This window comes from Fusarium redolens (genome assembly GCF_020744475.1).
Source record: "Fusarium redolens strain MPI-CAGE-AT-0023 chromosome Unknown BKA55scaffold_25, whole genome shotgun sequence".
NCBI lineage: Eukaryota > Fungi > Ascomycota > Sordariomycetes > Hypocreales > Nectriaceae > Fusarium > Fusarium redolens.
Window position 1 is genome coordinate 271885 of NW_025763688.1, and position 14323 is coordinate 286207.

A 14323-nucleotide genomic window follows, 5' to 3' on the forward strand; every position below is an offset into this window, starting at 1 on the left:
GATGATTGAGATCTTTCTGAACGGACTGGCAGGTTGAGCTCACTCAGAACAATCCCTCTTCCGCGTGTCTATCCAAGAGCCGATAGACATTCACAATGGGCCCTCCAATGCAAAATGTTTGCATTCCTATGCACTTGGACGCCTTCGCCTTGTCTCCAAAACTCTGCGATCCCTCACGCCAATCAAAGATTGCTCCATACACTCAACCCAACTACACTGCTTTGCGCCTCAACAGCCATCTTTTGCAACATGATATCCTCGATCATGTCGACTTTCACAATACCCAACCGGCCACGCGAAATTCCCGGACTGCTGATATTGGATCCTCACCTCCAAACAATCTGCTGTTGCATCGAATGGGCGTACATTTGCAATGGTCTCTGCCTCGATGCTATCGCACTGCTGCTGCTACTGGACGAACATCCAGTAGTTCCAAAGCTGGATCGACTGCAGACCCAGCTCAGCCCACGTTCCGCAAGATTCCTAACCGGTGGTTAATCACCAGGCGTCTCAAGACACCCACTAAACCTCCTCCTGGGGTCAATCCCTTCCAAAGTTGGGTCGTTGAGAGCGATGTGGTTCAGAAGATTAAGGAAATTCCAGCCGTAATAGACTTGGAGAGCGGCGTATCACCCTTTGTCTCTTACGATGGAGCGGATCCTCAAGATCCTAAAACTAATGACCCAGCCTCCAACCCCAACTTGCTAAACGAGCAAACAGAAGTTTTCTTGGGTCAAAAGTTTGATCTTCAGAGCTGGCCTGGTACCACTCCAAGGAACTACCTCCCAGGTGGCCTAACGGTCATGAGTTCTTCAAATCCTTACTTTGCGGACAATGCTCTTCACAATGCCAACGTTCTATCCATCATCGACAACTTTTCCTATCCACGCAATCCAAACGACTCAAATCCCAGAGACGACAACTTTAGTTACTTGAGCAACGCCACCTGTGATTACTTTGTCATTGGATGGCACAGTGACCCCAATGATGACCCTTTCAACACCAAGCTTGATCCTTTGAGTACTTCCAACTTGAGTACTCGACTCTCGGACCTCATGATGCAACTCAGCCCCAAAGAGGCAGGGGATGGTGGCAAGTTCAAGAACAAGCAGGATCCAACAAGATGTCTTGTGCATGGCGCTATCTACGACGTAAGCTATGATTTTAACAACCCACCCGCTCAAAGTGTCGCAGAGGACGGTGCAAAGCTTTTCAAACCAGAGGCCAAAACCAAGATCGAGCCCTTGTCCATCGGAACGACTGCGCTCGACAGCATTCTAACCTTTCTGGATGCCCATCAACACGACTCCGACCAAGCCAGCCCATTTGGTCCAGGAGGTAGCACTCTGGCTCATCAAATAGTCGAACTTTCTCAACTCCTTTATGCAGCTGGTGACCAGTATGATTCTCGTGTCCAAGCTCAAGACATGATTGCTCAGCAGAACTTTTCAAAGATTGATGGCGGTTCTCGTTGGAGTTACTCCAAAGGTGCTCAAAGCCAAGGCTCAAAACAGCCTTTGTCCAATACTGGCCGTAAGTAATGAGTCTCCTTTCGTGTAAGAAAGATCGAGCTAACAATAAACAGAACCTAATATTCCCTCAGGGGACGAACAAACCATACTGGAACAGCTTAACCAAAAGCAGTTGGCACTGGACGTAGCAACTCGCAAGTTGTCCTGGCTGCAATGGTCGCTATTTGCTGAATGGTTCAAATACAAGAGCCAGTTTATTCCCACTGTGGGGCGTTCCGCAGTGCTCAAAGCATATAAAGATGCAGTTCAACCGATCAAGGACAGTATCAACGGCGCCACCAACGCCGATGGAACGGTTGTCACGGGCCTCAACAGTTACATCAAGTCGCTGAACAAAGAGATATCGGATTTGCAAAAGAAGGTTGATTGCAAGTTGTCTGCCAGAGAACCTTATCGACTGCGCTCCGATCCCACGCTTTCCATCGTGGGTTTGGACTCTGGCTGGCCGGTAGATATAATGGACACTCTGCAGGTCTTACTCGATGAGGAGCTGTCGAAGGATATCACTACCGCCAAGACTATCTTTGGATCATTATCAAATCCTGTCCCCAAGGATAACAGTCTTGATGTTACAGCCGCCAAAATACTAGCCGAATGTATGGCAACCACCAACGCGGGAACCACCAACGGCAAAACCGGTGCTCCAAAGATTACGGGTTTTCAGTCTTGGGGTAATCGTAACCCCTTTGCTCCCCTATTTATTGAATGGGAAGGACTCTACTACCACATCGACAAAGACGTATGGGACGTTGAACTACGTCCAAGTCCTGTTGGACATCCTATCTCTCAGGTTCGCTACGTCCCAGGGCAAACTTTGTTGACGGCAGATGCGGCAAATGATGCGGAAAATCAGGCAGACTTCCGTACTCTGAATGGAAGGGTCATGGTCTTGCCTCAGCCAACGCTGAACCTAGAGACCATGGTTGCTCAAGTGCTTCAGAACAAATCCAACGTCATCCCTCCAGATATCGACCCTGCTGTTTTGCAGCAGCAGATCCGCAAGATTAAATTCTTGTCTGCCCCGTTGTCTGGCTTGACAAACCATCTGATCACAAGAGTTCAAGGTGCACATGTGAAGCCAAACGTGAGGGTGCAAGGTCAGAATGTGATTCCATTGACTGCGGCAGATGCAAGTGAGATTGGGATAGACGTTGGAACTTTGGCCCTGGTGGACGCTCAAAGTGCGTTGACTCCATACTGTTCACTCATGGCATTTCCACTGGATGATTATCCAAACAATCCGTTCAAGCCTGTCACGCATGGGCAGATGGTGCTCACAAAACTCAACATCGTCGACAAGTTTGGACAGGCAATCACTATGCCAGACCTCAATCGACGGCTCGTCAACCAGCCAAAGCCTCCAGATGCCAAGATCTACCCAAGTTTGAGCGATTACTTGGCGCCAGATATTATCCAAGTTGACGATGGAAGGGGAGGAAAGAAGAAGGTTTTGAATACACTGTTTCCGACGCCAGATCCGGTTGTTGAAGGCTCGTGGCCAGTATCTCAGTTCATTCAACTTACTCCAGCCATCAACCAGGACGCAAGGATCAACGGCGTCTTCCTCACCCAAGACACAATCGCACCAGATAAATATTCGGCTTGGAGAGAAGCTACAGACTTTGAGTCTCCAATCTGGGGCTGGCTCGTGGTCAACTATGCTGACAACGGCTTGCAATTCTTCCTTGGGGACGGCACCTTTTACCGCGAGATCCGTAAGGGGGGAGTAAATGGTACCAATGTTTCAGCCAAATGGCTACCCTACCCAGCACCAAAAGGCAATCTTGTTCCGAGTGATGCTGGGACATACCAGCTCAGCAAGCTGCTTGACCAACTCTCACCAGAGGTCGACACAGATGGGACATACCTGCAAGCCTTTTTTGACATGATCAACGGAGCGATTCAAAACATGCCCTTTCCGCCGTCAAGCTATTCCGCCTACGCCAATGCCATTGTCGGTAAGCCGCTGGCCCTTGTCAACGCTGGCTGGAGCATAGAGCTAGCGCAACCACCGCTAGAGCCTCAGTTTGGTTCCATATCTAGCAGACCGGACAGTTGGAAAGGTGAACTTGAGAGATACGGGTTCAAACTGAAGATTGGTGATGCGGCTCGGAATTTCGACGGCGTTGTCGGTTACTTCCTGTCCTCCAACGCCGCTGCACCAGGATCAGAGAGTAATACACCAGATCCACAGCCGGTGACAGAGTGGGATACGCTGTACACTTATTTCCCACGGGAAGGGAACTCACAGAAGGGTATTCAAGGCATTTCTCCAGGGAACTACCCTGTCTTGAACCCGTATTACTTGCATCCCGAACCAGAGAAGACAGCCGATCTGGTCGAGGCCAAGAACAGAAAATACCTCGTCACCTCGCTCTTAGTAGATCCGTACACGCCCATTCACGGATACTCACCAATCCTTCCAGCCAAGTCACTAACGATACCAGACTGGGCAGTAAAGGTGGCTATGGATAAGATGCATGCTTTCTTCCACCTGGGGCCCTCACTTGTGACTTCTGACGTCCCTCCCACCTACGCAGAGGCGAACGCAAGCAATCCCGACAAAACACCAAAGAATACAGTTGGCCTCCCTGTGTCGGGAAGCAAAGGCACATGGACATGGCTGCAGCCTTACGCTCAGAATGGATATGCTGATGATGGTACTGAGTTGTCTGCAGAGTATGCAACTATGGGAGTCAATGTAGATGTCGGTGAGGTGAAGTTCAAGCCAGCGCCATACACACTCTTGGAAGGATACTTGCAGTTGATGGGAAAGTTGGATAATACAGGGGGGACATAGGCAGAAGATGATTAAAATAAGTATTGATACTGCTTAATAATCTGATTCTTTAAATATGACTTAGGTTTAGTAGGTAAAAAGGTAGAATTAATATCTCATTCTATCTTAATCGTCCGACACATTCTGCTTTAGCAGTGTATAGTGATTTATAACTGGCTCTCCCCCTGGGTTTGCTGGCGTACTATACCATTCAGTCCATGTAATAATTACCCTGCCTACCGGCTTCGTCCTCGCCTGCCCATCGATGACAACTTTTGATATGACAGTAACTGGCGCGATGTTTGCCTCGGCCAGTCGAAAGGATAATTGTGACGAGCTGAAGTCGTTGAGCTGCAGTGCATCATCCAGCGAAGAGGAGCGCGGGACGACCTCGGCATGAAGCATCGGCAGCTTCTCATCAGTGAAGAGAAAAGGGATGAATCGTTGATTGTTGAGCATGCGCACACCAGGTCCATCGTAGCTTGGAGTCAACAGTACTTCCTTATTTGTTGATGGCGGAACGGACTGGATAGGGATATCGATGACCACCTTGAGAAGTTTGTAGTCAGACTTGACAGCAATGGGCTTTTTTCGGATGCTGAAGATGAGATCAAAGTAGTATTTATTGTTGGTAGGCACATAGTCGGTGGCGGTGTACTTTTCGAATGGACCGGTAAATCGTGTAGGCGGATCCCGGTAGTCGACATAAATCTTCATATCAAACCGAGACTGTGGCGTTGAAGTAGACCCAACAGAGGACCTGGCGAGTTGCGTGACAAATTTCCTGTTTGTGGGCTGTGGAATTATAGCGGGAGTCGCTGTATGAGGCCGCTGATGCGCTGGTGATGATGCTGCTGGGGCTGACAACGGCTTATTGGCAGGTTTTTGCAGTTGTGCTGGAGGTGGAACTGGAGGTGGGAGGTTCAGTCCGCTCGGTTCTCCTGGCTTGGGGGGCTGGCTCGGAGGCGGAGTGGGAGGCTGTGGTGGTGATGGAGTTGTAGATGGATTGCGAACAAAAAGCTGACGATTTCTCGGCTTGGGAGTGGAATCAACGCCTGGTGGTGGTACGATTGTGAAATAGTATCTCGGATCATTGAGCTCTAATCCCGTCTCACACGAGTTGGGCGTGGGGTCAACATATTTCCCTGGGGCCGCCTTATTGAGCAGCTGGTTGACGTCCACTGCAAGTTTTCTAATGTTGATCGCTCTTGAGTCCCAGTCTAGCCAACCCTGAGACATGTCATCAGGAACTTGACTTCCATCGGGAGAGATGCCTGGGGCAACTGTAAAGAGCGTCCGGAGCATGAATGTGATATTCCCTGAGCCGGTAGCGTCGATAGCCTCACCGATGGCAAATCTTTGCTGGTGCTGCGGTTGTGATAACTCGATATGGTCCAGCTCTTGAGGTTGCCGGTCCAGAAGACACATTAGTGTCTGATCATCCCACTTGGTCCAACGACAGACCGGATACCTCTTATCTGGATTCTTCCAGGTGACAGAGATCTTCATATCTGGCATCGCCTTGATGACCTTTGATCTTATGAAAAACCCATAACAAGGAACTTGAGGTTTATACCCAGCATCAGGAACAGGCGTCGAAAGGTAAGAGTTGAACTGTGTCTTGATCTGCCTGCGAACAACATCATCGTCTGAATCCAGGTGATTGGCCACAGATAATGCCCCGTCGAGAAGGCAATCTAACCAGAAATCGTCGATATGGAAGAAGCGAAGTGATTCAGGTGGCAGGAAAGAAGGCTCCGGCAGTAAATATTGAGACGGAATACCCCCAAGTGAGAGCTTGTCTGCTAGCCAAGTATGGATTATCACCCAGTCACTATTGCTAGGACCTTGGAGATTAAATCCATTGTAGGGTACTGGTGTACCGCTGGAGTCTTGTCCCGCGGCTGTATTGGAGCTTACAGATTTCTCTATGTCGGATTGAAAGGTTGACGCCGCTACCGCATGGCCGACACTAGTTATTGCCTTGCGAGTACTTGGTGGCCGGACCCTTTGAGGAGTTCCTTGTATCCCAGGGCGTGCAGTAGCTAGAGTTTTCAGATTGTTGATCGTTGATGTGACACTTGCAACAACATCAGCTGCTGCTGTCATGTTATTAGCCTGCATCATGGTCGAGTTGACTGATGCATTCCGAACAAGTGATCGAAACCGCATCAAGGCAGAACTGAAGGTCGTGTCGGATATTGCCAGTAATTTACCCAGCTGCCAGGCAGATGAATATGAAAGGTCCATCATTCCCGTTGTGGAATCAAGGATCTGATAATCCTGGGAAGTGAAAGAGCAGTCTTGAATTGTGTTTGGCGCAGGGACTGCTGGTGTTGGCAGTGGCACAAGTGGTCCCCGAGTAAAGGCACTTGTTTCCTCGCCTGTCTGTGTTCTCCAGCGTGAAATTGTGTATCCCATTCGAAGCCGATCAGCTAGAACAGTAGACACTTGAGATTTGATACTGCTAGTATCCCTGAACGCATTATTCTGCTTATTGGCTAAATCGAGACCAGCAAGGACCTTGTCATCCACCCTGAGCATCTGCTGATTCTCGGTCAAGTTTCGTACTGCTGTAACGAAATTGACAGGGTTCGGGGGCATTGCTGTATAGATCCAAGAGAAGAGCGATATCATACCAACACGTTGGCTGGGCTGATCTGGTGTCCATGTATCAACTGTCGAGTCCAGATGCTCAATCGACACAAGATGGCAGATCTGAGTGCGCGGCTGCGAGATATTGGTAGGAAGCTCGGTCCAAGCATTATTCCTCAGAACCTTGTCTCGAAGGGCCCCTGTTCTTGACGCAATAACAACAGAGAATATTCCCTGTTCTTGGACCCCAGCATCTGGACATCCTTCGGTATTAATTTCTCGGACATGAGACATGTACTTGTACTGCTCTATGCCATACTTGTTGCTGGCTGTGTCAACCCTGGTCGAGTCCGTGAATAGCTTCTTCACGAGAGACTTTTGGGGGAAGATGACATTTGTTTGGTCTAGCGTGCGCAGTATCTCATCGTATTCTTGGGGCAACGGGTTTGGCAGTTTGCCGGTGGCTGGATCCTCGTAGCCAGCAGCATAATTGATTCTTGATGTTTCTGTGATGTTTGCGAAGTAATCAGCAACTGTCATGCTGAAACTGCCATTGGAGGTTTGTTTTTTCAGGTCATCGTCAGATTTAAATCCCGGAAGGCCGAGAGCTGTGGCTTCTCCGATATCTGTGAGCTGTAGATCCTCGGGGTCAAAGACCAGAAGAGCTACCCAGGGAACCATTGAACGAGCCACGGTTTTAGTTTTCCCGTCACTTCCAACTACAGGGCCGAAATCAATTTCCTCGTTCATGTTTGCTGTCACTCCTGGCGATATTTCCCAGGGATAATGGGGGTCATTCAAGACAATGTGAGGCAAAATGCGAGCCTCGTCTTGATGGCCATCAGGAGGATAATAAGTGTTGATCAACTTCGTGTCCAGACCAAAACGCGGTACTATGACCTCGAATCGCTGGCCGGCCATGCCCAAATCGCTCACGTCAGGTTTTGTGTTATATAGGGTAAGTTTTTGGGTGCCAGAAGTGATGGTCTGGGTTGCGTTAATCGTGTAGTCTTTTGCCTGGAGACTTGGCTTGTAAAAGCTGTAGAGACGCATCTCCCCTTTTCCCAGCAGTGGCCTGACTGGATCTCCAGTTTTGGGATCTCGAGCCTGTTGTATAACCTGGGCCATAGCCCCTTGGGTAAGTAAGCGTGGATTCGACATTGTGAGTACAAATTAATTGGGCAGTAGTATCCAATGATTGATATAGAAGAAGATATATTGGTAAGGTCGTTTGAGAATATCTTCCAGATCCACGACAAACCATCGAGAGCCAGTGTTGCACAAAATTTGGTGTGGTGGTGATTCCCAAACATTATCTCAGAAAGTGAAGGTGTGACAGGGTAAACGGAAGCGCTACCGGAATAGGCATAGATGATGACAATCTTGTGCAGGGATGAAAACAAACTATCGATCTGCGTGCTAACGCTAGTGGAAAGGGGCTGAAGCGGGGTTGTCCCACCTAATATCTCGTAGTGTCTCGGATCTAACCCAGCAAATCAAGTCACTGCACATTCTGGCCATGTAGTATTGTATCTTAGGTACCTCCAGTGTCTCTCGTAAATTGTGCTTCAAAAGCCAAAAGTAAATAAGCTAAAGCATCATCACACACAATATCACATTTCAGCTCCTGCATGCCGGTCAGCATACTGTCAGCCTGCTGAAGTCTAGATCATCCACACGGCAATGACGGCTTCTAATCTATGTCGTTGCAACCTTGTTGATCAAAGAATGCTAAACCTGGCTGACTCAACACCACTCCCCGTGACCTTCTAGGCATTGAGATTGTCCGTTACTGAAGCTGGCTTCTGGGACCATCAAAGCCAAATTCCGCTCATCATGAGTGAAGCCATTACTAGGATCTTGGACAACTCCAAGGCCAACGTTCTTCCGAAATGGAGAGACTTTTTTCAAGACCCCGAAGTCGGATGCCAATTAGATGTGACAGCAAGCCCAACAGGAGGTGATCCAGAATTGGCCTGCAGCTTTACAAAGGATGGACTTTGGGACCTCAAGTTTGATAGCTCGGCAAATGACTCCCAGTTTCACACTGCCGATTACAACGTTGACAACAGCGTTATAATTGGGCTCCCTTCGACTGCAATCGCTGATACAACAACTGCAACACCCGCACTTGCAGATATTCTGCAGAAATTCAGAGTCGCGGACAGCAGCGGGAATATTCCTTTTGACAATGGAACATATCCTGGCGATCCCGTGCAAGATGGCAACCCTCCCCTCGCAGCTCGCCCATCTCCAGGCACCTTGATGCAAAGCATAGTCAAGGCTCTTGGACCAGCTCTACCACTTCAGGTAGATGTTACTGCAGAACGTAATGCATTCTGGATCACACCAGGTCAAACCATGCGGGCTGATGTGGCTCTCACATTTGTCCCATCTGGCGATGTTGCTACTGCTTTACAAAACGTTTCAAAGACTATTTACTCTCATCTTGGTATCAACCTCTCGACCTTGTTCAGCTCTTTGAAGATTGTGATTCAGAAAACGTCCCTGGGGTATGCTGTTTCCAATGTCAATGAAGACACAGATCCACCAGTTACTACCGCGGCCGTGATCCATGTAAATAGCTATTACTCGCTTGGCATACAATTTGCCGCTGGGCCATTTCTCTTCTGGGTTACTCTCGACGGTGGCGGCATAAACCTATCGATTCTTCAAAACCCAGACTCTTCTTCTCCAGCAAACTTCTTCACACTTACCGGGCTATCTGAAAGTTCGGTAACGCCCGTTCTGGGTAACATTCTTTCGAACCTGCATCTTCTGAGGGTCTCTGCAACTGTAGATGCCGCTGTTGGAACATACTGGTCGATATTGTTCTCCCTGGAGTGGGGGGCGTTCAACATTTCACTTCTGTACGATTCGTCATCTGCGACATTTTCTGGTGGCCTTATCCTTGACGGATTCTACACAACATCGATCGAATATCTGCGGCCAATCTTTAGCGCCAGCCAGGCTATCATGGCCCCGGATGGCACTGTCACTAGGCCCTTTTACAAGATACGAGATCTTTCTTCAGAGATGTCAACTCTCCCGAATTCTCTTCCAACTGTCATAACAGCAGCGAGGATATCGTACCAGATAACGTCAAAGACTCTATCTTTGGCTGCCCAGCTGATTGCGCCACCTCCAGCACCCTCCAACGCTGGCCCCCAAGTCCCAGCTCCTTTTGTCTGGGACGAACTTGATGTCAGATTGTCTGTTGGACCGGGCTCATTCTCATGTACACTGGCCACCGACTTTCTGTTGACAAGTCCACTGGATCCAAATGTTATGGGTATGATTGGCCTCAACTTCTCATACCAGAATAAAAGTTGGCTTCTTTCTGGGCTGGCGCAAAATATCAACGGCGCCATGCTATTTGGATGGTTTGACCCCAACTACAACGAGTCGCTTCTCTCTGTTCTTGGGAAATTACAGATTCCGGAGGTGCAAGTCGTTTATACATACGCAGATGGGGGCGCGGCTACAAGCTTTGCCTTTGTTGGAACCGTCCAGGTTGGGTTGCTACAATTGCGCCTGTTCTACCAGTATGTCAGCTCAAATGTCAATGGAAAGACAGCTGCCCAGGCAACTCCCCCGGGATCCCAAGGCACTCTTCTACCAGCTGATGCTCCGGTGCCTGTCGTCACCGTGCAGCCATCTGGCGACCCAAACACACCTCCTGAGAAGAGAGTCCAGACAGACTGGACATTTGAGTGTGACCTGGGGGCTTCTGCCCCAAATGGACAGATTGCGACTTTGGGTGCTGTAGTTGACTCCATCGTCCCTGGAGCAGCGGACTCTCTTCCGACATTTGTGTCTGGAATTGAGATCCCTTCTGCTGAAGGAGGTCACAGTCCTATCACCATGAAGGTTGCAAAGCATCGGACAGATCAAGTCGCTTTTGCCTTTCAAGTTGAAATTGAGCATATCAGCTTTACATTTGCTCAGATAGGAGACAAAGACCCCAGCAAGACTAAGAGAATCGTCCGTGTTGCCGTTGGCAGTCTTCCAAAACTGTCAGGCATCCCACTGATTGGAGACTTGGTACAGCCTTTCGATTCTCTGGAGTACTTGTGGGTGAGCGATTCTGGCGGTCTTCTCAAGTCTGAGGTCTCTGCTTTGAATCACCAAGTCTTGCCTGTCGATAATCCTATTTACTTTTCTGCCAACGTCGGCCAGTCAGCCAACGCCAAGGCCTCGACAGCTGATAGTGTCGTGATAATCCCAGGACATCATTTCATCCTGATTCAAAACCAGAAAGCGGTCTTGGATCATGTCTTTGCAACAGCGACCCCAACTGTACCTCAGCCAAAAACACCAAATCCACCAGTAGAAGCCATGACGTCTGAAGTTGCTCTTTCCGGTGACGCACCAGGAGCACCCGTACCGGCAAGTCCTCCTTCGAAGGGCGAGTTGACACTCAACCTTGGGCCACTCACTATCAGTGCTATTTCATTACAATACCAAGAACAAGGAGATGTTCCACAGATCTCAATTACACTTAATGCAATGTTTGCCATGGGCCCTATTATGCTTGAACTCATCGGCTTCGGGTTCGCAGTCCCACTGGAGGGCGGCATTACACTAGACAATCTTGCAAGCCTCGTTGGCAAGATGTCGCCAGTCATATCAGGCATGGTAGCTTCATTCAACCAACCGCCGCTTCTGATAGCTGGTGGGTTTGAACACATCGTCACCAAGACTCAGGATGCATATCTCGGTGCAATAGGAATCTCGTTTCCACCATACAACTTTATTGGTGTCGGAGAATATGCTGTTCTTGATGGGTTCAAGAGTGTCTTTCTTTATGCTAAGCTTAACGGGCGTAAGTTCCCTCTCTCCCCTATTGACACCCCAACCCTCTAGTGTAAAAGCTAATGTCTACAGCACTTATCACTCTTGAATTCGGCGAGATCTCTGGAGTCAGAATGGGTTTCGGCTACAACTCCTTTGTCACCCCGCCAACAATTGACCAATTAACAAGTTTCCCATTCATTAATGACACGGCCACAGCGAGTGCTGGTAGCGATCCCTTTCTCATCGTACAGACTATGACTCAAACCGGACCTCCATGGGTGACGCCAAAACAAGACGAATATTGGCTGGCAGCTGGACTATCAGCCTCGGTTTTTGATTGCCTCACTGTTACCGCTGTGGCAATGCTAGAAGTCAAGGCCGGTGGTTTTGATCTAGCTATCTACGGCGATGCAGTTGCTATGATGCCACCTGATGCACCAAGTAGGGAGTCTTGTCTCGTCTATGTTGAGCTAGCGATGGTGGTTGAATTCAATATGGGTGAAGGGTATTTTCGCGTCGAGGCAGCTTTGGCGCCGACATCGTTCCTACTCGTTCCCCAATGCCAGCTCACGGGAGGGTTTGCCCTTGTATACTGGTTTGGAGTATGCCAAATGACCCAAAAGAATATGGCCAATGGACTAATCGTGCTACAGTCTAATCCACATGCTGGAGATTGGGTGTTCTCCGTTGGAGGGTACCACCCTCAATATCAAGTGCCGGACTGGTATCCTGTGCCACAACGCCTCGGAATATGTTTCACAGTTGGCAGCTGTTTATCCGTTGTCGGAAACTGTTATTTCGCTGTCACGCCCAAAGTCGTTATGGGAGGTGCTTTGATCCACGTCAGCCTCGATCTTGGACCTCTGCAGGCCTGGCTAGATGCACAGTTCGACTGTCTGATCAACTTCCACCCTCTTCACTATGTGGCAGAGTTTAGTGTATCAGTCGGCGTGTCGTTCAATATTGACATTTTGTTCATTCATATTCACATTAGCGCGAGTATCGGTGCCTTCCTTGTTATTCAAGGTCCAGAGTTTGGAGGGACAGCCCAGTATGTAACCTTTATCATTTTGTTTAAAGACCCATTCAACTAACTTTGGCCAGTGTCGACTTTTGGGCTTTTGGATTTACTATCGATTTTGGATCCAGCCCTGATGCAAAAGACCCTCTCACACTACTGCAATTCTGGCAGATGGTCCATCAACCCGGCCCAGAAGTCCAAACTAAAAATACCATTGACCCGGAGCGAGTTCAGTCTGTTGTTTCCTATGACCCTCGTTCCGACCTGGAGGGAACTATGGTTCCTGCACCCAGTGGCACAGGCACCGTGCCCCGTCCAATCCCCGCTCCAGAGCTAGTTGAAGCCGCTGCCCTAAAGTTTGTTCTTGAGGATGGTAATTATCCGAACCCACCCAAGCTTAAGCCGGAACCAAGTCCTTCCCCCGTTGTTTCTAGCAATAGTGCTCGAGGCACAGCAGAGTCCACTTTCAGCACCAATGCGGTGCCCAGTGATAGTAATGCTGGTCAAGGTACAAAGTGGTTTGTCAAAGGTGGTACTTTCAAGTTCCGTATTCAAACAGACTTCGCGCTCAGTTATGCCTCCGTGGCCCCGGCCTTCATACCAGCAGAAGATGGCGCTGGAGCAGAGGTGCCTGTTTTAAACGGCGGCCCTCATCCTACCAAAACGAACATATTCTCACGACCGATGCAAGTCACAACAGACATAGTCTCAGAATTGTCTGTTGTTGTTATGCAGACCGTTAGTCAAAAGGTTATTGGTGGCTGGACAAGCGCATCATTTGATATCAAATCTGTACCAACTGGAACATGGGGCAAATACTCCAGAGACACGGACCCTTCTCTGGTTGCTGCGTCATCGCTTTTATCTCACGAAGGTGCCACGGTACCACTACCCATGGGCTTACTACTGAGTTCGCCAGCCCCTATTCTTGCCCTCAGCTTTATTCCCACCTTCAGCGCAAGTGATGCAGCCAAAATGGGTGTTGTGGATCTCCGATTTATAGCCACTATGCCTGGTACTGACTGGTTTGTTCCTGGATACAAGCCAATCCGCAAGGCAATACCAGATAGTACAAAACCAGATGGGCTAGATTACGTTGCCGTAAGCCCGGATCTGGATGCCAAGTCGGGAGTGGTCATGGCACCAACCCAAGTGAAATACACCCCAGCAGAGCTCAGCTCAACAGAGGAGAGCGAGACAAATCAGAAGCTCTGGGATAACATGGGAGCTAATTGGGTGCAATATGCCAGTGAAAAGAGAGAACTTGTTAATGATCCTACAGATGGGTTACTAGTGACGGCAGAGAAGATTTTTGGATGGGCACAGTCTTTCCCAGTACCAAACGCTTCGACCGTTCCTGCAGCTACAGTTTCCAGTCCATGGAAGCTGAAGGGCGACTTTCCTGCAAAGCTGGTTCGCAGTGCGAATAAGAATGGTACAGTAGTCAAGGGACTAGAGGCAACATATCTTGCACTCCCACGGCATGCAGTTGTGACTTCTTAATCGTGGAAGCTACTAAGCTTTATGTAGTAATTCTGAGCTCTTAGCTATAGGTTTTCATAGTGAATAAACTAAAGCAGCATATATCCAGACTCATTT

The 14323-nt window shown here is 49.0% G+C and overlaps 3 protein-coding genes across 3 annotated transcripts; 2 read left to right on the forward strand and 1 right to left on the reverse strand.

Moving 5' to 3' along the window:
• Window positions 1-95: 95 nt before the first annotated feature.
• On the forward strand, window positions 96-4332 carry BKA55DRAFT_697013 (uncharacterized protein; the record flags this gene model as incomplete). The annotated part of the gene is made up of 2 exons (XM_046200324.1): window positions 96-1533; window positions 1586-4332. The coding sequence occupies 2 exons, from the start codon at window positions 96-98 to the stop codon at window positions 4330-4332; spliced, it is 4185 nt and encodes a 1394-aa protein (XP_046042587.1).
• Window positions 4333-4397: 65 nt separating this feature from the next.
• BKA55DRAFT_584232 (uncharacterized protein) lies at window positions 4398-8311 on the reverse strand. The gene has a single exon (XM_046194294.1). The coding sequence runs from the start codon at window positions 8065-8067 to the stop codon at window positions 4438-4440; it is 3630 nt and encodes a 1209-aa protein (XP_046042588.1). The 5' UTR covers window positions 8068-8311; the 3' UTR covers window positions 4398-4437.
• Window positions 8312-8742: 431 nt separating this feature from the next.
• BKA55DRAFT_697015 (uncharacterized protein) lies at window positions 8743-14227 on the forward strand (the record flags this gene model as incomplete). The annotated part of the gene is made up of 4 exons (XM_046200325.1): window positions 8743-11731; window positions 11794-12305; window positions 12357-12754; window positions 12808-14227. The coding sequence occupies 4 exons, from the start codon at window positions 8743-8745 to the stop codon at window positions 14225-14227; spliced, it is 5319 nt and encodes a 1772-aa protein (XP_046042589.1).
• Between the last annotated feature and the right edge of the window lie 96 nt (window positions 14228-14323).